The 20,244-nt window shown below is 42.5% G+C and overlaps 1 protein-coding gene across 1 annotated transcript in view; it reads right to left on the minus strand.

Moving 5' to 3' along the window:
• Window positions 1–10,437, minus strand: part of CMC1 (C-X9-C motif containing 1) — a 47,316-nt gene extending 36,879 nt beyond the window's left edge. Inside the window, exon 1 of the mRNA XM_063127658.1 lies at window positions 10,291–10,437. Within this exon, the coding sequence (XP_062983728.1) occupies window positions 10,291–10,315 (25 nt within the window). The 5' untranslated portion in view covers window positions 10,316–10,437. The remainder of the gene's footprint in view (window positions 1–10,290) is intronic.
• Window positions 10,438–20,244: the final 9,807 nt, after the last annotated feature.

Below are 20,244 nucleotides of genomic sequence, written 5' to 3' on the forward strand. Positions count from 1 at the left end.
GGGAGGCAAATGGTATTTTAAAAACCTAGGAATGTTTTGAAAAAGTCCTATATCCACTGCTGTCATGGAATCACAATAGTGGATGCCAGGAAAGCTACCTTTGGCGAGAGCATTCCAAGAAGGCCTTTCACTGGTCACCACAGAAAGTGTGGTAATCGAAGCTTCTGAAAAATCTTAGAAGGCAGTCCTACATATAATTGTAGTATTCTAATCAGGGCATGGATTATTGTGGACAGGCAAGTTCTGCCCAGATGGGGATGCAGCTGATATGTGCCTAAATTGCTAAAATGTGTTATTTCTTCACACAACACATAGTTAAACTATGGAATTCGCTACCACAAGTTGTAGTGATGGCCACCAATTTAGATGGCTTTAAAAGGGGATTAGACAAATTCATGAAGGATAAGGCTATCAATGGCTACTACTCGTGATGGCTATATGCTACTACCAGTAGCAGAGGCAGCATGCCTATTATTCCAGTTGTTGGGGAACACAAATGGGAGGGTGCTTTTGCACTAACGTCTTACTGGGTTTTTCCCCACAGGCAGCTGGTTAGTCACTATGTGAACAGAATGCTGGACTAAATGGACCCTTGGCCTGATCCAGCATGGCTCTTCTTAAGTTCTTATGTGTTACCACATGGTCCCCCAATGAAAGAACTGGATCAATCAGCATTCCATACTATAGGCTTAGTCCTTTAAAGGGAGTGCAACTCCATCCAGAACAGTTTAAACATCACTTTCTAAATCATATGAACTACCCATAAATACTACCTCTGTCGTGTTAGGACAGAGCTTCAGTTTATTGACCCTCATCCATTCCATTAATGATTCCAAGCACTGATTCATCACTTCTACTTGAAGGAAAGTGTTTGGGAACACTCATTTTTCTCATGGACAACATGCCCTCCCACCCCCAGTAAGATTCTGAAGAACACGGTGGAAATCAAGACGAAGCGGAAATGGCCACACTTGAGTGGGCTGACAGAACCTTCCCCCTATCCTATTACCAATTCTGTAATCTGGGGTGCAATCCAATAGTTCCTTGGGAGTAAGTCCCATTGAACTCAGTGAGATTTCCCAGTGTATAAACATGAGTACGACTGTGCTGTAAGTGGTTTCTTTAGCTCTCTGGGTCTATCTCTATGTATAAATTGACTTCTAAAAATAATTCAGAAATTTAATGTATTTGTATTTTCCATAAGTTTCAAATTTTGAGATTTCACTACCTTACATTCGCATCAATTCAAATTAAGAGAGAGCGTCAGGATGACAACACCAGGGAAAAAATTTCAAAGCTTTTACTTCTCACTATTCTATCATCACCTTGAAGTCAATTTTCACCTTTTTCACTGGCTGAATCTGTTATCTTACATTTTGCTTTGGGGCTCATGTGTTCTTGCAATATAGCAGTACAGGATTATGAGAATACTGACAAGCATGTTTGCTAAAAAAAAAAAAGTCACAATGCTTATATTCTTGTAGGTTGGGAATCAGATTCTCCACCAATTCTGTAACATTTGGGAAATGCATGTAAAAATATGAGCGGAGATAGAACAACTATATATGTTGTATAATTCAAATATAAGACAAGAAAGAAAACAATATCCAACAAAGATGAAAAAATAAAATAAAATCATAGAATAGTGCTTACTTTTGCGAACAGTTTAATCTGACCATTGTTTTATCAACAGCCAGTTCAAAATAACCAACATAACTGTTGAGAGATGACAGATCAGTCACCCCTTGGGAAACTATAGAAAGGAGCAGTAATTGTCACAGCCGGGGGTGGGGGGGAAAGCGTTGTGGGGATCACAGCTGGGGTGAGAAGGGTTAAACCTCCCTGCATGCTGTAGTCTGGATGAAAATTGTTCCCGACGCTCAGTATTTTAAAAAGTTAACAACGTAGTATGACACACATACCACACATTTAATACAACTTGTGCGAGGCCCTGAATCACATAGCTGAAGAAGCAAAACTAGCTTTCCCCAGAATGGGGCCGAGAAGCAAACACATAAGCAGCATAGATCTTTTAGTATGGTATCACATGGCCTCAGCAGGCTGCACAAGGTAAATTCTTGCTTCCACATTTTATAGTTTCCAAACTATTTTCAAAGAAGTTGTGTGTTTTTCAAAGGCAGACACATGGCATTTCTCTAATGTAGAGATTACTCAAGGAATGGATTATGAAGACAGGGTCCTGATGATCAAGGAAAGAGTGCAGCTTGCACACTACTTGGAAAAAAGTACTTGGCTACAATGACCCCTTGAGATTCTAGGAACAAAGCAGCACTAGAAGAGGAGGAAAGTGTGCACCAAACCCTGGTTGCTCCCAATAGGGACATATTCCTAAATAAGCACGCCTAAGTAAGCAAGATTGATAAAGGCCACAATTATAACTGAGCAAGTTACAGAAGGGTGTTCTACGTTCTATTTTTTTTAAAAAAATATCACTTTTTCTCTGTAAGAGGTATACAGACACATATCACTGCCATATTCGTTGTAACCGCAAACAGAGATATACATGACAGCAAAGAGAAAGTGGCAATGGCAGTCACTTAAGGAATTTAACATTGCCAAAGCCAAACACAGCTTTTCAGCACATATTGCTACTAGAGAAAATGGTCCCAGGAGTAAGATCTCCGACAACCATATATCAGTCATACTTATTAGCACATCACCAGCCACAGGTGACAATGTGCCTTGACAGAACCTGGAATGTCGAGCTCCTCAAAAATAAAAAAAAAGTGTTTTTATAGGGAAGGTGAAAACATGAAAGAGAAGGTTTGCACCCATCTGGATGACACTGTTGTCGTAGGAAAAAACAAAACAAATAAACATGCGAGCTAAGCGATGAACATAAAACATGCATCGAGAATCGGGATGATAGAAGAGAAAGGAATGCAGTTAGTGCAGGACCAGTGTATGGCTCAGCAGCTACAGGGCCAACTTTAGAGTCAAAAGCAGACACTGTGTATATTATCTTTCCTCTCTGGTAGTGATGTGGTTTTTCCGGCAAATTTTGAACTGAAACATTGCCCATGAAAATTGGGACAACTTGCACAGCGCAATTTGCATAGAAACAAATTAAGTTTGCATTCAAAGATTTTCTAATGCCCTAGAGCTAGTTTGGCAACTTCTGGCCCTCCAGATGTTTTGGCCCTAGCCATCATAGGAACTGTAGGGCAGAACATCTGGAGAGCCACAAGATGATCACCCCTGCCCTTGAGAGTGATCTACCTTAGCTTGTTTATTTTACTGGTATTTAGTAAATTGCAAAGCTAAAAGAGTACCCCATTTTTTTTTAAAAAAAAAAGTCTCAATACACTATAAGCATTTGAGGAAAAAACATTAAAAACACACTTACTGTGATTTACATGTTATATTACGTAGAATTTGTTATTGCTGTACTAAATCCACCTGAAATTTTTTAATTACAACTTTGGAATCGGCAAGCTTGCCTATTATTATATTTGCAATTGGCATCCACTCATTGCTACTCATGAACTTATGAAATGGGAATTTTTCCATGGAAAAACAAAGCACCATGAAATGGAAAATTTTCTGCCCCAGTCACTGCTTTCCTGCAGCAATTTCTCTAGCTCATGTTAAACAAGGTTAAAGCTTACATTGGCACTGATCTTAGCCATGGTTAACCCAAGCCAAGCCAGGGTTTGTTATTAACCAGTTTTGAAAACAGCTTCAAATGTTTCTGTAGTGTTAGCCAGTGCTGAATTACCTTGACTGCTTGGAATTTATCAACGTCTGCTACAGACAGGGTGGGTACAATAAGTTTTAATTCAGATTCTCTAAATTGGTCCCCAAATATTCTTCACTATGGCTAAAATAATGGGAGGAAGTATTTGATTAAATAGAAAGGTGGTGGTGGTTGTTTTTAAAGTTAGCAAGTGTGGGGCATATATTGACCGTGTATGCATGATCACGGAGGGAAAATAAGCCACCGCGGCTTATTTTTCATCCCTGCACATGGTGGTTGCAAACCACCTAGTTAGCATAATTATCCTCACCGGGCAAAGACTGTCACCATACTCCCTTGCTCCCCACTTTCTTTCCCCCGAAAACCAATCATTTACGTCAGGGGTCCCCAACTTGCTACCCTTCTCCCCTGACATACTGGCCTAGTTTCCATGTCACAATAAGACAGATTTCCAGAGCACTAAACCAATAACAAACCACAGCTTACAACTCTGGCTTGTTTGGGGAAAACAAGCCAGAATCTCCACTTCAGACATCACAATAAACAAACTACAGACAGAGGATCCATTGTTTATTTAGCCACCCCCTGCCAGCAGAAGGAATCAAAAGGGAATGATCGAGCAGCATGCACCAGCATACTTCCTTGAGTACAAACCCTAGCTTGCTGTGACATGCAAGTGGGCGCATTATTTGTTGATCAGAGAAGGAGTTAGCATGTCATCCCCATAAATTACCTATCCTACATCACATTGTTTGATGGACCAATTAAAGGGCCAAAATAGAGGTAACATAATTACATAAAGCCAATTACCATGCACTTAAAAAAAAACAATGAGAAGCAGCAGCAAAAGAAGGGCAAGCAGCAGCAGCTGAGACCACAATGTTGGCGTCCTTCTCTATTCAAATTGCAGCTTCAGGGAGGTGACTTTCATCAGAACCATAGTGGGTGTGTTAATCCTTCCCCTCCAGTTGTGGTTGCTGCTTCCTAATAGGGGTGTGCACGGACCCCCCACTCCGCTTCACTTCCAGATCCGTGATTTTCGGATCGGCCCACTTCACTCCGCCCCCGTTCCGCCCATGTCCGCTCCGCTCCGCTCGGAGCTCCGGATCCGGATCGGAGCTCCATTTCCCCCCCATAGGCTTGCATTAAGCTAAAAAAGTATACAACTTTTTTTCTGTGAAAGTTAGAAACCTCAAGTTTGGCACCATGACACCTCATGGAGGTATACACATGCACGCCAAGACTCAAGGCAATCCCATCATCCCCTGATTTTTGGGGAATTTATGAAAATCGGGCACCCCATTCACACCCCTTTCCATAGCTCCGTCAATTTGCACGTTAGAAACCTCAAACCCGCCACCATGACAGCTTATCCAGGGATACACATGCACGCCAAGACTCAAGGCAGTCCCATCATCCCCTGATTTTTGGGGAATTTAGGAAAATCCAACACCCCTTTCCATAGCTCCGTCAATTTGCACGTTAGAAACCTCAAACTCGCCACCATGACAGCTTATCCAGGGATACACATGCACGCCAAGACTCAAGGCAGTCCCATCATCCCCTGATTTTTGGGGAATTTATGAAAATCCAACACCCATTCACACCCCTTTCCATAGCTCTGTCAATTTGCACGTTAGAAACCTCAAACTCACCACCATGACAGCTTATCCAGGGATACACATGCATCCCAAGACTCAAGGCAGTCCCATCATCCCCTGTTTTTTGGCGGGGCTTAAACCTGCAGACATCTCAATGGGGCCATTTCAAAGGAAATCCCAACATGCCATGAATTGGGGAGTATGAATCTTCTTCCACACTTGAAAAATGGATTTGGAACTTCCAAAACTCCAAGTGAGCGCAAGAAGGACTTCTCCCCTGAGTCAAAGCCAGACACACACAACATCCCTGCGAGGCGGGCAGGGGAGGAGAGAGGGAAGGCAGGCAGGCAGGCAGCAGACATTTCTGGGGGCATAAGGAAGTAAGCCAAGGATAAGCCAGTAATGCATATAAAATGGAATAAATAAATAAATAAACAAAGGAGGGGTGGAATTAAAAGCAGCAGTGTTGCTGAATAAACAACAAGAAGAACTTTTTAAAAAAGGCTATATCTGTCTTTTACCAGCAATAGGGGGACGTGCCCAGGGGAGGGGGAAGCAGCAGCTGCCAATTTGACTGGTGGTCAACCAGTCTTTTAAGAAGCAAGGCTGTCAGTCCACCACTAAGAAGTAGAACTGTCACTTCAACTCATGATAGGCATTGCTCCACCGGGTTACTCTCTTTGGAAGGCTCTGATGGCCTTCCAAGTACAGGAGAGAGTGAGGGCACGTCCACAATGAGATGCCCTAGGGGAGCTCATCCCCTTGCACCACATCTTTTCAGTTGTTCCCCAAAGTTAGGGTGGGTAGCAGTGCTGTGTTTCTATCTCTTATTATTGGCTTAGTATATGATTTCAGGTTGTGTTTGTGCATTTGGTGGGGCTACTGTTTTAAAAAACACTGGGAAAAGTCCGTTCAGACTAAGAAAGAGAAGTTCCCAGAATCCCAAGTTACCCGTTTTGCCTATCCCCTCCTCCAACTTTGGGATCATGTGATCATGACCGGGAGTTGACTCTGCTCCCAGCCCTTCGGAAAGGGTATTTTTCCCGCCATTTTTAAAAAAAATTCTAGCGCACGACCCGCACCACGCAGAGAGCTGAGAGTAGTCTCAAAATGACCCCCATCCACGACTCTCCAAGCACAAGAATTTTTTAGAAAGAGAGCTTTAAAAACAACAGTTATCTGCGATTCTTTTCCACAATGCAATCCTATGGGCAAAATGTTTCAAGATGGCGATAGAAGCGGAACGCGGAAACCGGAGCACTCCGAAAATGGGCGCTTCTCTTCGCCTTGCTTCAAGGGGTCCGCGGTCCGCTTCTACTCCGCCTCTGGGCAAGGCGGAGCAGGCCAATTCGCTCCTGCGTCTGCGCTTCTAATCGGAGCGGAGCATATGCCTACTTCCTAACCCCACAGCTGCCCTTTACATTTTTAAAAAATGTGCATGTAATCACATTCACAGTTAGTTTGTCCTTACGTTGAGCTATTTAAAAAGTTTTTGGACTTTGTTCTCTCCATCAGCAAACAGGTGTACACCTAGCAAAATCACCACAAACATTTATGAAATTGTAGGACAGATTGATATTATGATACTCTGAAAGTTAAACATTATCTACATCAACCACAAATGCTTGAGAGAGAACTTTAAACAAATGATGGCATTAAAAAAAACCCACCATATTCTCAACCCTAAGAACTTGTAATAGGATAACAAATAAATAAATCACCAAACCTACAAGCAAAACAGAGACAAGCCCAACCTATAGAATTATCAGATTTAGAACTCATTAGAAATTTGTGGTCAGATTTGTCCAAAAGGTGATACACAGATTGATCCAGTTCACAAGTTCATGGTTAACAAAACATGGAGTTCAGTGAGCACACTGCTACCCACTCCTGGGTTGTTGTTGTGATGTGCCAGTGTTCCAATCCACAGTGCCAGGTCCGCACATCACAACACAATCCAGGAACAGGTTCCTGGGTTATTGACAATCTAGAAGCCAGTAACAGGCATCACACTCATTTACTCCAGTGTAGCCACAGCTAACTATCGGTTGATTAACCTATAGTTAGCTGTTGTGTGCGAACGTGTATTTGAATTATCTTTATTTAGACAAATATTTCATTGGGGTATGATTATGCATGTTTGCAAGTTACACTCAACTCTTCACCATGCTACATGCAAAGACATTTATTTATTTATTTATTTATTTATTTATTACATTTTTATACCGCCCAATAGCCGAAGCTCTCTGGGTGGTTCACAAAAATTAAAACCATTAAGAACATAATAAAACATCCAACAATCTAAAAACCCAAATACAAAAATTCCGGCTAACCTAAAACCATACAAACTCTTCATACACTAACAAGCAAATGGTTCAATGAAATATATATTTTATGGATTTGACAAACTTAATAATAAACTACTGTCAATTAACTGTAAACCTGAGCAAAAAATGAAGACACCAATAGGCAAATTAAGACTTTTATCACTGTAGCCTGTAAAACCCATAAATATGGAAACAACACAAAGGCTACAATTTCAATTGCTACTATCACAGTACATTTAGTGCATAGCAAAGGCTTTCTGGCCATAATAAGATTGTCAAGGCTTGAGATTGTCCAGCGTAGAAAGAAAGGAAATTCAAAATTCAGTTATAGAGAAATGGGGGGAAGGGGGATGTGTACCATAACCCTGTCCAGACCACTCCCTCTGTTCAATCAACAAACACAAGCAAGCTTGTCCTTGATCAAGCAGAAAGGAGAAGACTAGACAGAGAAATGGAAGGCGCACACAAGCACCCCATTCTCCATAAAGGTCTAGCATGCTGTGTCCTATAAGGACTTCTATATGCCAATTGTTGCCAGAATCAAGTCAGTAATGCAGATAGATATTTTTCGATTTTGGACTTAATAGTCCTACCTGGAGGGGCATGGAGAGCCTTTTAGATGGCAATGTGTATTATATTGCTTATTTCATAATATGGTAATCCAGCTTTATTATGTTTGAGAGCCTTCTTGTTTGTTCTGCTGAGTAGGGCCTGGCCCCAAAGTCCTGGCCTGACTGCACCACTGGATCAAGCCCTATTTATTCTAGATTGGGAAAGGGAGTGGCATTTTTTTATACTTGCTTCCGCCTATTGGTACTATAATATATGGCAGTGTATTTTTACACATATGGACAATTGTGCTTGCATTTTGTTAATCTCAGAATTGCAATGCTGTACCAAACAACTGCAGTTACAGACACTGAAGCATTAGTGTAAAAATTAGGGAAGGTCATAGAAAGATAGGTTAGTAGTAGCACAGTAGCCTGATGCTTCCCCACTCCTGTAGAGATCTCATCTAGAATCCAGTATCTCATAATAGTGTTATTTTCTTTTCTAAAGGAGTATTAGAAGAATAGAAGCCAGGAGTAGAAGATTCACAGTGCTATCCTATGCATGTCTACTCAGATGTAAACCCCACTGACATTCTCAGGTGTGTCTAGGATTGCAGCCTTAGTCCCTAAATGCCAGTGAGTTACCATTTTAATATGCACAAACTATATCCACATGTCAATGTTACCACTGCCACAAGCTCTATGGCAGAAAAAAGTGTCAGCAAAGGAAATAATGGAAACATTCTGGCAAATCTAATGTTATTGTACCTACACATAATCAAGTGTTGCTTAGGGATTCCAACTCTTGTAATCCATATTTCTGTAAACAATTTTAAAAAAGAAAATTGTGGGTTGATGGGAACACTACCTAGACGCTTGATTTTCTGGCAACTAGTCCAAATGACAAACCAAAAATATAACCCAGTGAAGGATTTTTGTCTCTTAGGGCTCACTCTTATGCATGTTTAGATAGAAAAAAAAATGTTCTACAACTCCCAGCATGCCCCAGCCAGCCATACTTGCTGGGGCATGCTGAGAGTAGTAGGACTTTTTTCTTCTGTCTAAATATGCATGGGTTTATGCCCTTAGTCAGTCGGGCAACCTTTCAGAATGCAAAACCACTGCTGCTTGCTTTGGTGAGGACAAGAGCCCTCACTCAATGATAGAACAAGTGCTTCAAAAGCAGAACATCCCAGGTTCATTCCCTCACATCTCCGCTTACAAGGACAAGGTGGGAAAAACTTCTGGCTGAGAACATGGATTGCTGCTGCCTGTCAGAGCAGACTGCACAGAGCTAGAACAACAAATAGGGAGCTTCCTATGAGGGTGTGCCTGCCTGCCAAGCTACTGTTGCATGCATGGACTACTTCTAGCAGCAACAGCACTCCAGAGGAGTGGGTCACTGCTGAAACTCAAATGAAGTGTATGAGCAAGTGAACCCTAAGGAACAACTTGAAACACCACCACCCCTCCAAAAGGGGGGATAAAAACAGTCCCCAGGTAATGTGGCAATTTCACCAGACCCTTTAGCAACAACACAATTTGCAAACTTTGGAGAGCAGGTATAGCATGGTGGCTAAGGAGGTCTCCGCTACAGACGTCGTCAGCAGCATTCTCAGGAGTCAGGAGGCTGCTCCCATTTTGTCGGTAAGAAAATAATGCGTTGAGGTGAAAGTCGGGGGCGGGGGGGGGTGATGTAAAGTCACCGGCACCACTACACGTTGGGGACAGGCTGGCAGTTCCTCAACCCCATTCCACCCACCCAAACACACAACCTTAACTTTCATTCACACGTGCTTTCACTTTTGTAACTCCCATGACCACGCGGGCGAGGAGGGGGGGCAAGCCACTTTGCCTTTCCACAGTGTCCCCACTGGAACTGGGAATCTTTCGGGAGGGACACTGCCAACAGCAGCACGTGCCACACCCCAAACGCTGCCTCGGGAGCCCCGACAACTCCCCTGCAACGCAGAAAAGGAGACCTGAAGAAAGGCGCGGAGGGGAGGAGCGGGTGCTCCCGCCTCTACCACTAGAAGCCCCCGCATCGTCATGACTCAGGCACGCAAAGAGCAGGGGGTAGCGACCGCCCCTACCTGCAGCGCCATGGGCAGGCTCCATCCGCAGCTTCCTCGCTTAAATAAATGAATAATAATAATAATAAAAAAAAGCCCGCGCCGCTGTTAGTGCTGCTGGAGCGACAGCAACATGACCACGGAGCCCCAGGTCCGGAAACACTCGGCGCACGCGCGAACCGGTCGACTTCAAGCTCCTGCGCGCGACCTAGACGTCAAGGGCTGTTGCCGGCCAGCAGCCCTAGGGCGCATGCGTTGAAGAGAGCGCAGTGTCAGTAACGGGTTAGAAGTGAGGGTGGCCTACGGATGCAGGGGCGCATGCGCTGGCTCTTAGTGGAGACGCGGCGTGTGTGTGTGGGGGGGGGGGGGTATAAGAATAGCCGGTGAAGCCATGGCTATTCTGGACTGTTCCATGCTAGTTTCCGGGGGCGGTGGGAAGAGTCTCAGGGAATTAAATGGAGCGACGTTTTCTTTTGGGATGTGTATCTCGGCGCCCCCTTGAGTTGAAGTTTGGGGATGGGCGCGTCTGGGCCAATGAACCCTTCTGAGTCCACTGTCAGAGGTGGACACTGATCTCGTTGGGTTTTAATGGCCCTTAGGACTGAAGGCGCTTCAAACTTACCTTTGTAAAGCTACGTTGGCATGAACAGCCTCTGGCCCTTTTGCAGGAGGGGGAGGTTTCCCACAAGGATGTGCGCGACCTTTGGTGACTTTGTGGAAGCTCCTCTGGGCTTTCCACCCCAGGGGGAATTCCTTCTACTTTATCAAGTAGTAGGGATGTGCTCCGCTTCTCCTCGAACCGGAGAAGCAGGAGCGGAGCGGGGGGGGCTTCGCCTACCCTTAAGGCGGAGGCGAAGAGAGTCAGGGGGGCTGCGGATCGAGGCGAAGAGGATCGCCTCAATCCGGAGCTTCACCTGAAGGTAAGTGGGGGGGAGGGGGACTAATCTGGCGCTGCCGGCGCCACCATCCATGCGGCGGCGGCAGCGGCAGCACCAGGTAAGGGAGCAGGGAGGAGGGACGCTTACCTTCCTCCATCGCTGGCTTCAATTGAGGCCCTGGTTGAAGCTGGAAGTGAAGGCTGAGGCCTCTTCCGGCTTCAACCGGGGCCTCAATTGAATCCTGTGACGGAGGAAGGTAAGGGGCGGAGTGGGTGGGTGGTTTCTCTTGCGCTGCCGCCACCGCCGTCCATATAGTGACGGCGGCGAAGCCGGATCTCGCTCCGTAGAGCAGAGCGGGAGACGGGCGGAGCGGCACGAAGAGGATCGGGCCCGATCCGGATTTTCCGAATCGGGTCACGAAGTGGATTGGGGGGTCCGTGCACACCCCTATCAAGTAGCCTTACTTTGACCCTGTTCAGACAACGCACTAAGCCATGGTGGTTAAACATGTTACCGTATCATGTAAACAATGAGTTAGCATAACGTGTGAACCACTCCTAACCATGGTGGCTACATAACCATGGTTTAAACTCACTAACTGTTTGCTACAAAAGGGTTAGTGGCTTAACCATGGCTTAGCATGTTGTGTGAACAGGCCCATGCATCGGAGAAATGTGAGGTTCAGTGTTGTAGCATTCACACAAACAGCTTGAAAGTTAGGGCAGGAATGGGCAACTTGATGTCCTCCAGATATTTTGGATTACAACTCCCATGAGCCCCAGATAGCATGGCCAATGACCAGGAATCATGGGATTTGTTGTTTAAAACATCTGGAAAGAGCACCAGGTTGCCTATCCCTGAGTCATATGACATGACATGACATGACATGACTCCTGTTTGAAGAGGAGGCTGTACTTCTGTTTCTTTCTTATTTTGGCTTCTCTTTCCTTCAGTAGTACAGGGGTTTAAAGAGCATGAAGTTCACAATCCTAAATGCACGTGTTAGAAAGTAAGCTCCATTAATCTCTGTTCAATGGATTTTATTGCATTTCTGTACTGCCCAATAACCATGCTCTCTGGGCAGTTCACAAAATTAAAACCCTATAATTCAGGACAATAACACATAATATAAAACCTTTGAAAGTTTGCAAGAGTAAAACCAGAGTAAAAACATAATGACAACAGGCAACCTATGTAGGGTTGTGATGTAAAAAATGTAGTTTCTTAAAGTGGAGTAACTGCTTGGGTGAGCATGGACAGAAAAAAAGTTCCCAAATTTGGTCTGCGGTGGGCCAGAAATTTTTTCCTGGTGTATGTGTGAAAACTAGTGCAAAAAAAGTTTTAGGAACTGCTTGAAATGACTGAAAAGTGGAGTATATAAATGACAATGAATACATTTCCCGTGCATGTAATGTGGCTGCTCATAAATAGCTCCACCTTGCAGTCATTTCTGTGTTTGTCTACCATTCATATTGTCATTTGATTAACTAATCACCCATTTTCTTAAGTGCGAATGTGTTTTTACACTTCAACCAAGACAGTGTTAACTATGAAACTATAGATAGCAATAGAGATTAATTATCTATTTCAGAAGTCTCCACACCTTCTGCTTCTGAGATAAAGGAGAACTATAATCTCTTCAAAGGTGTGGTTAACAAAAAATAAAATTTAAAAGCCAAACTATTCTGGACAGTGAATTGAACAAAACATGGTCAAATAGCACCTCTTCAAAACATAAACTGCATTTAACCTTTTTCCAAGCCTGTTTCTATGAAACTCATTCTGTTATGGGGCTTTAAATATGGAGCAAAACTAAGCCATATTTTAAGGGCGTTAAAAGACTGAGGGTGTTTGGGAGGTAATTACAATTTTCTGACATGTAGACAGCCATTTTACCATTGCTTTCTAAAACACTGTTTAAAAAAAATGGATTTTCTCTAGGTGATGCTTTTACCTTCCTCTTGGGCTATTTCCCTACAACACTATTATTATTATTATTATTATTATTATTATTATTATTATTATTGTGTCAGTTTCTTAGACACCTTTCCCTTAACAGACTTAAAGTTACCTACAGCAAAATTGAAACATAAAATTTTAAAATGCTAAAAGTGCAATCCTATGCATGTTTAACAGAAAAAAAGCCCTACAACTCCCAGGGAGAAGGAGGAAGAGAAGCTGGGTGAGGTGGAAGAGAAAGACTGAGGCCTTAGCTAGACCTAAGGTTTATCTCGGGATTGTCCCGGGTTCATCCCTGTTCATGTAAATGACACACAGGATATCCCCGGAGCAGGCAGGGACGACCCCGGGACGATCCCAGGATAAACCTTAGGTCTAGCGAAGGCCTGAGAAGAAGGGACTGAGAAAGATCTAGAGAGATCAAGAACTAGGAAGGTGGACTGTGGAGAGACCCAGAAAGACACACCAAGAATGAGAGTCCCAAAGGAAGAAGCAGAGGAAGCGCATAGGTCAAGAAAGTGGGACACCGAGTGAGGAGAGCAAGGAAGGGGGGTCAAGGTGAGAGTAAACAATACAGGCCACAAAGAGAAGAAGGGAAAAGCAAGATATGGAAGACAATTTGATTCTGCTTCCAGAAGGCCTCTTGCAAGTAGGTTAGCCAAATCTCATCCACTTGGAGGGCTGCTATGAACATCTTCAACTGTGAGGAGAGAAGTCTGTAGTACAAGGAGAACCCCACAAATTCAAAATCTGTTTACAGCACCTCAAAACACATGAGAGAGAGAACAAGCAGAGATGGAGCCTACCTGTATCTCGAAAAAGACCAGAGCTTCTTACCGGTTTATCTGTGCCAACACTGAGAATGAAGGAACTGAGAACTCTGAACCAAGCATCTGACAACAGTAATGTTGCCAATCTCTTTTTTTACATGGATCCACGGGTCGTGGGAGGAACCCGGCCTGAATGTAGGCTTAGGAAGTATTTTGTTACACCTGGTGAATTTCTGTGTTTCCTGCTGTTTGATAATGAAAAAAATGTTATCTTGTGTGTTTAACTTATTTGCACTTGTGGTTTGGATACAGAGCTAATTTTGTTGCTCACATTTGAATGTTCTTTGGAATGGGGAGAGCTTCATTTGCAACTAGAAAAAATAAGAGCTGTGCAACCCCTGATCCAGATTGGGTCTGTGATTTAATCCCCTCTATCAATAATCACCTCTGAGAAGCTATTTGCCCAAGGATGAAAGCTTTTATGGGAGGGTTTTTCATCAAGAAAAACAGTACAATAGAAAAAAGGCCAGCCATGGCTTAAATCTGGATTCCCTTTGGCTATATATAAACCATGAATTTAACGTATAGTTTGGGCTTCCAGTGGATAGCCTTTGCCAGTCATCTTGATGGTGTGACAATCTTCAAAGTCAGTGTGAAAAGGGCTAACTATAAATACCAATCAGACTTTCCTGGAATGGCAATAGCTTTTTGTCTGCCTCATGTGTCTTGTACGGAATGGTGTTCTTGAAAGTTAGGAGTAGAACCTTCAGCCACCATTCCACATAAGACCACTGAGGAAAGCTAAGTAAAATGTAGTCCAAATACCATTCCACAAGGAATAGAAGCTATGGACCAAAACTTTAGATCTTAAGTTCTTCATGGCACTGAAGAAATAGCCTTCTTTCAAGGTCCCCTTCTAAATAGAAAAGCCCTTTAAGCCACCTGGACTGAAGAAGATGTTGCTATAATATAGGCTTTTCTTCAGTCCTTTCTTAGAACAAAAGTATAGTAAAACTCAAAAGAGTTGGGATAAGGGGTTATGGTATTTTTCAAAAACTAGATTTGGGAAAATTTAGTTCAAGACTGATTTAGGAGAAAGAATGTTTCTTCTCTGGCTGCTTGACTTCAGTGTTCAGATGGGTTTGTTTTTTGTTTGTTTTTAAATATTTTAAATATAACCTAGCCACAAACACACATTTCTTGCTTGAATTGGGTTGTTGGGTCTATAGTATGTTGCAAACTAAACAGATTATATTCTTCAGTTGCAGTGTTTGGGGCATTTAGTTGTCTACTGGAAAAAGAAAACCTGCACTTTCAGGATCTGGCAACATCAAAGACAAATGTAGCCTGTTGATCCTAAAGAAAATCCCATCATTTTCACTGCATTTACATTATAAATACCCTCAGTCCCTCAGAAGTGAATTTATGAGCTGTTTCACACAACCAAGCTATCACACTGCCATTATCACATCATCAGAAACAAAAAAAATGTGTGAATCAGGTCTTACTCTGTGACACTGCTATGACCCTCAATGATGGCCCATCATTGTCCCACATGATTTTATCATTTTAAAGTGCGTACACACACACATACACACACACACACACGAGGGCAGGCCCCTTTATAAATGAGACACACGTAACAATCCTGCTAATCCTGTTTTATTGCAAGGGAACCGTATCTTCAGCACCTCACATAGTCCTTTTTTTCTAAGTTTGGTTGATCTGTATTGTCTTTTTGCTGACTCAGATTCACAAAGATGGAAAGTCTCTGGTATTTCATAGTCTTATAGCCACTTCCACGGATAACAGAAAATACCTTAATGGAAGGTAGATTTTATTATGATTGCAGTGTTGTAGGGATGGGTTCTGTCTTTCCCAGATTTTTTTTTTTTTTTTTCATTTTCAAATAATAGTTGGTAGTGAGGTTGGTTTAAGAAAAAAAGTGGTAGGTTACAGGATTCCTTGGCAATTTGAAGGTCATGTTTGATCTTTTTTTGGCAGGCAGAAGGTTGAAATTTCTCTCATGCTGGTGTCTGTTCTTTTTCTTCCTCTTCTGTTCTTAGTCTTAAGCCAGCCACAGAAAAGAGAAAGGATATCTTTCTAACGCGTCTTGCTGTAGGCAGCTCGCCTGTTGTATTTCCTTGGCATGACTTGCCTCAAGGCAGTTTGCACGTCTGAGGAAATTATGGAGGGGCGTCGTTCCTTTCTCCTTAGGCGTTCAGCTTCCCCAGACACTTTCCTGTAGATGCCATCTACATAGGAGTGCAACATGCCCCAAGCATCTCTGGTCATTCGGATCTTCCTAGTCTGCAGTCTCTTTGGCAGCTTGGAGCCAGTTCTAGCTGAGGGTTTCTGCCTCCGGCACCTTCTCACAGACTTCATAATTCTCTTTCGGACTGTGCGCCTTCTCCTTCTGGTCTGTGCCCTGTATCGTGGTCTCCTGCGTATTGGTCTTTTTAAAGCCATTGTTTCATATACCAAGATTGCGTGTACGTCTGCCTGCTTGTCTGCCTGCCTACAAATGCCTGTGCTTTCATCTAGTGGTACTCTTATGTAAGGCCAGATATTCAAATGAGCAGCCACTTGTGTTCCCTGTGATTGGCTGAGTAGAACAAAGACCCATCTGGGTACCTCATAATACCTGACTGTGACCTGTGCTGAAATGAAGGAGAGCATCAAAAACTCCTTGCTGTTTGACATGATGATTAGGTCAATTAAGGTTTAATGTTTTCACATTTCCTGTGCATTTGGGGGTCAAATCATATGTGCAAATGGGTTTAAAATATGTCATTTCCTCTGTAATTTGTTCCATGTATTAAAATACAATAAAGGGATTGGTTGTTATATGGTATCTCAACTTGCCCTCCATATAATTGTGTATGCTTTTTGCTGGTGGCAAGGATTTGAAGTCAGAAAGTGAAAAGGGGCACAATCCTATGTATGTTTGTTTGTTTATTTATTTATTTATTTAAGGATTTTTATGCCGCCATTCAGCCAAAAAAGGCTCTCACGGTGGCTTACAAAAGTATTTCTTGACAGTCCCTGCCCACAGGCTTACAATCTAAAAGACATGACACAAAAGGAAAGGGGATTGGGAGGGAGGAGGAGGAGGAGGAGGAAAAGGAAAGCAAATTCAGGCACTACAATCTTAGTTGGAAAGTTCAGCAGTTACAGTTGACAGCAGGAGGGAGGGGGCTCTCAGCTAGAGCTGGACCCAGGCACGGTGGAGAGGTGCCTGGCTGCTGCTTCCTCCCTCACTGGTGGCCTCTGCAGAGACTTTAGAAAGAAAAAAAGTCTTACAAGTCCCAGCATTCTCCAGCCAGGAGATTTGTTTGTCATTCTTCATTTTTTGCAATCTAAATGGTATGCCTGACAAAGTGCTACAATATTCTATGTGCACCTTACCATTTATTTATGTGATGGGTTTATATCCTGCTTTTAAATTTAAGTCCTCAAAGTTGCACAGAATATTAATAAAATGCAATGAATACTGTTAAAAACAGTCAAAACTAGCCTAATACGAGCAGGTGATTGGTGTTTTCTTTACCTGGCTCCATTTCTCTTAACCATAGTTTGTTATAGTGACCTTGTTCAGACGACATGCTAAGCCATAGTGGTTAAGGATTTTGAGCTAAACATTATGGTTTAGCGTGTCATGTGAACCATTCCTAATCCTGGTGGCTACATAACCATGGTTAAAACATGCTCACTAACCATTTTCTGCAAAAGGGTTAGTGGCTGCCTGAACAGGCCTAATATGATTCTGTGGCCTAGACCAGGATGGCCAAACTGTCCTGCTCTAAGCAGTAAGTATATGGCTTATCCCCTTCCATTGAGACTTGTCTGGTCAATCATTTTTTAAAAATCTAGTAGAAGAATGTAAAACATCTCTGCCATATACCAATGCTTATTTATATATAATCTTACTTTACTTTTACCTTCCACTTAGGGAACTATGGAATCTGGGTACAAACCAGTGGTAGGATGGATGAGTGGGAAGAAGGTCAGGGCTCCATCTGACCTTTCCCCATATTTCAGGGAAGTGGGGAAAACCAGTGGGCAACTTAATAATATAGAAAAAAACAAGAAGTATTTATTTAATAGGAAAGGGGGAAGAGCGGAGGAAAAGGAACAAAGGTGACTATTTAAGGTGTCTCTAAACCACAGAATAGGAGGGGATGAAGTCCAATAGTTAAGTGATTCATAGGAGGAGGATTTATTAATCAGCTTAGTCTGATACACCAACTACACTCTTATCAGGACAGAGATAACCCAGCTACAGTTCTCCATGCTATGATAACCTCTTGTCTGGATTACTTAATGGGGACTGGCCAATGGGACTACATTACACCACTACTTTTCCAGCTGCACTGGCTGCCATTTCATGTCTGGGCCCAATTCAAAGTGCTGGTTTTAACATTCAAAGCCCTAAATGGCTTGGTGCCAGGTTATTTGAAGGATCACATCCTCCCATATGTACCTGCCCTGACCCAAAGTCATCTTTGGGGTCCTTTTCCTTGAGCCCCTGCCAAAGGAAGTGAGGCGGGTGGCTACCAGGAAGAGGGCCTTTTCTGCTATGGCACCCTGGCTGTGGAATGAGCTCCCTAGAGAAGTCCACCTGGTGCCTGCATTGTATTCCTTTTGGAGCCAGGTAAAGACCTTTTTATTTTCCCAATATTTTAGCATCCTAGTCTTTTAGCTCTGCTGTTTTAAATCTATGTTTTAAATCTCTGCATTGCTGCTTGGTTTTATTCCGGTTGTACTTTTATATTGTGGTTTTAAGCTTTCATCTTTTATATTTTATGCTGTATGCTTGTTGTTTTAATTTTTGTGAACCGCCCAGAGAGCTTTGGCTATTGGGCGGTATACAAATGAAATAAATAAATAAATAAATAAATTCTTAGACCTGTCTTTGGCTAAACAGTTGTGGTCTGGAGATACAGCTGTAAATTTCAGCCTCTGTAAGGCCTTGACTGACAGATACATTGCCAGATGAATATGGTCTGAGAGCAGAAAGATGCTGATACTGTCCATTATCATCGACACTGACTGGCAGCAGCTCTCCAGAATTTCAGGCAGGATTTTTCCAGTCCTACCTGGAGATGCCAGGGATTAAACCTGGGACCTTCTGCATGTAACACAGGTTGTCTATTACTGAGCTACGCCCCCTCCCCCTTTTAACACCCTTTCTCTCCTGTAATCCCCTCAATCTCTGTTTCCTCTGAATACCTTGACTCTTCTCAGAACGCCATACTTTGAACTAGGCTTCCATTTCTAGTTTGAGGCTAGTTATACTTTATGGCAACTGCAGTTTGCCTGATCTGGGGGGGATCTACACTACTGCTTTAAAGCGCTTTATCTACACTACTGCTTTAAAGCGTTTTGACAACTGTTGGGGTCCAGGACAAACTGCATATACAGGTTTCAAAACGTTTTCAAAGTGCTTTAAAGCACTTTAAAAGCAATAGTGTAGATCCCCCCTTGGTCCTCAGTCGAACTATTATTAACTCAAAAGCAGAAGTGAGGGAAAGAATTGGAGAATATGAGGAAGGGGAAAGCTTAGCCCTGGTTTGGCTGCAGTATTTGAACCAGATCATTGTTTAAATTTATTTTGCTGAAACTAAATTTCTATGTGCGAAAAGGAAACACATTGCATCAGGTTCTATTATCAGTATTATGTCTGGTACTTCTTTAAAAGGTTTGTAGGCAATATTCTTAGCTTGTTGCTTTTTCTATTGTCGTAGCATCTTACATCACGGTAGTGTTCTCACATCATTCTGTCCTAGTTACCCAGGCTTTGTCCTCACTTCACCTGGCTACTGATCATACATAAGGTTAATAGGTAAAAGAAACATTTTGTGACATTTTCCCCCTTTTTGGATCATATGGATATAGATATGTTTATAAAAAAATATTTATGGCCACTTTTATCAGCTACTAGTATCAGTAAAAGCCCCCAACTCCCAAAAGCAGTTTACAATTAAATAATTGTTTTTAATTAATGCATTTAATTAAGATAGAACTAAACAGTATTTGACAGACAGTTTCGGACTATTTACCTTCATTGAACTGATGATGAAAGATATTGCAGGACTATCACATTTTAAAATGGATTTGTAGAACTTGCCTTAGAACAAGGAACTTTTGTTTAGATTTGTAAAAGCTCAAATTAAATGTTTGGCTTTTCCACAATTTCTGATTCCACTTTTTCTTTTTAAACCTGTCCCCAAAGTGATTATGGATCATGAGGTGCTTGAGGAGGAATAAACATTTAAGCCATTGAGGGGGTCTGTAAAAATATTGAAGAAGGCCAGCATGTGACACTGCTGTTCTTTCCAAGGTAAATTATAAGAAGAGAAAAGAAA

The sequence above is a fragment of the Elgaria multicarinata genome, chromosome 1 (assembly GCF_023053635.1).
Source record: "Elgaria multicarinata webbii isolate HBS135686 ecotype San Diego chromosome 1, rElgMul1.1.pri, whole genome shotgun sequence".
NCBI classification, from domain to species: domain Eukaryota; kingdom Metazoa; phylum Chordata; class Lepidosauria; order Squamata; family Anguidae; genus Elgaria; species Elgaria multicarinata.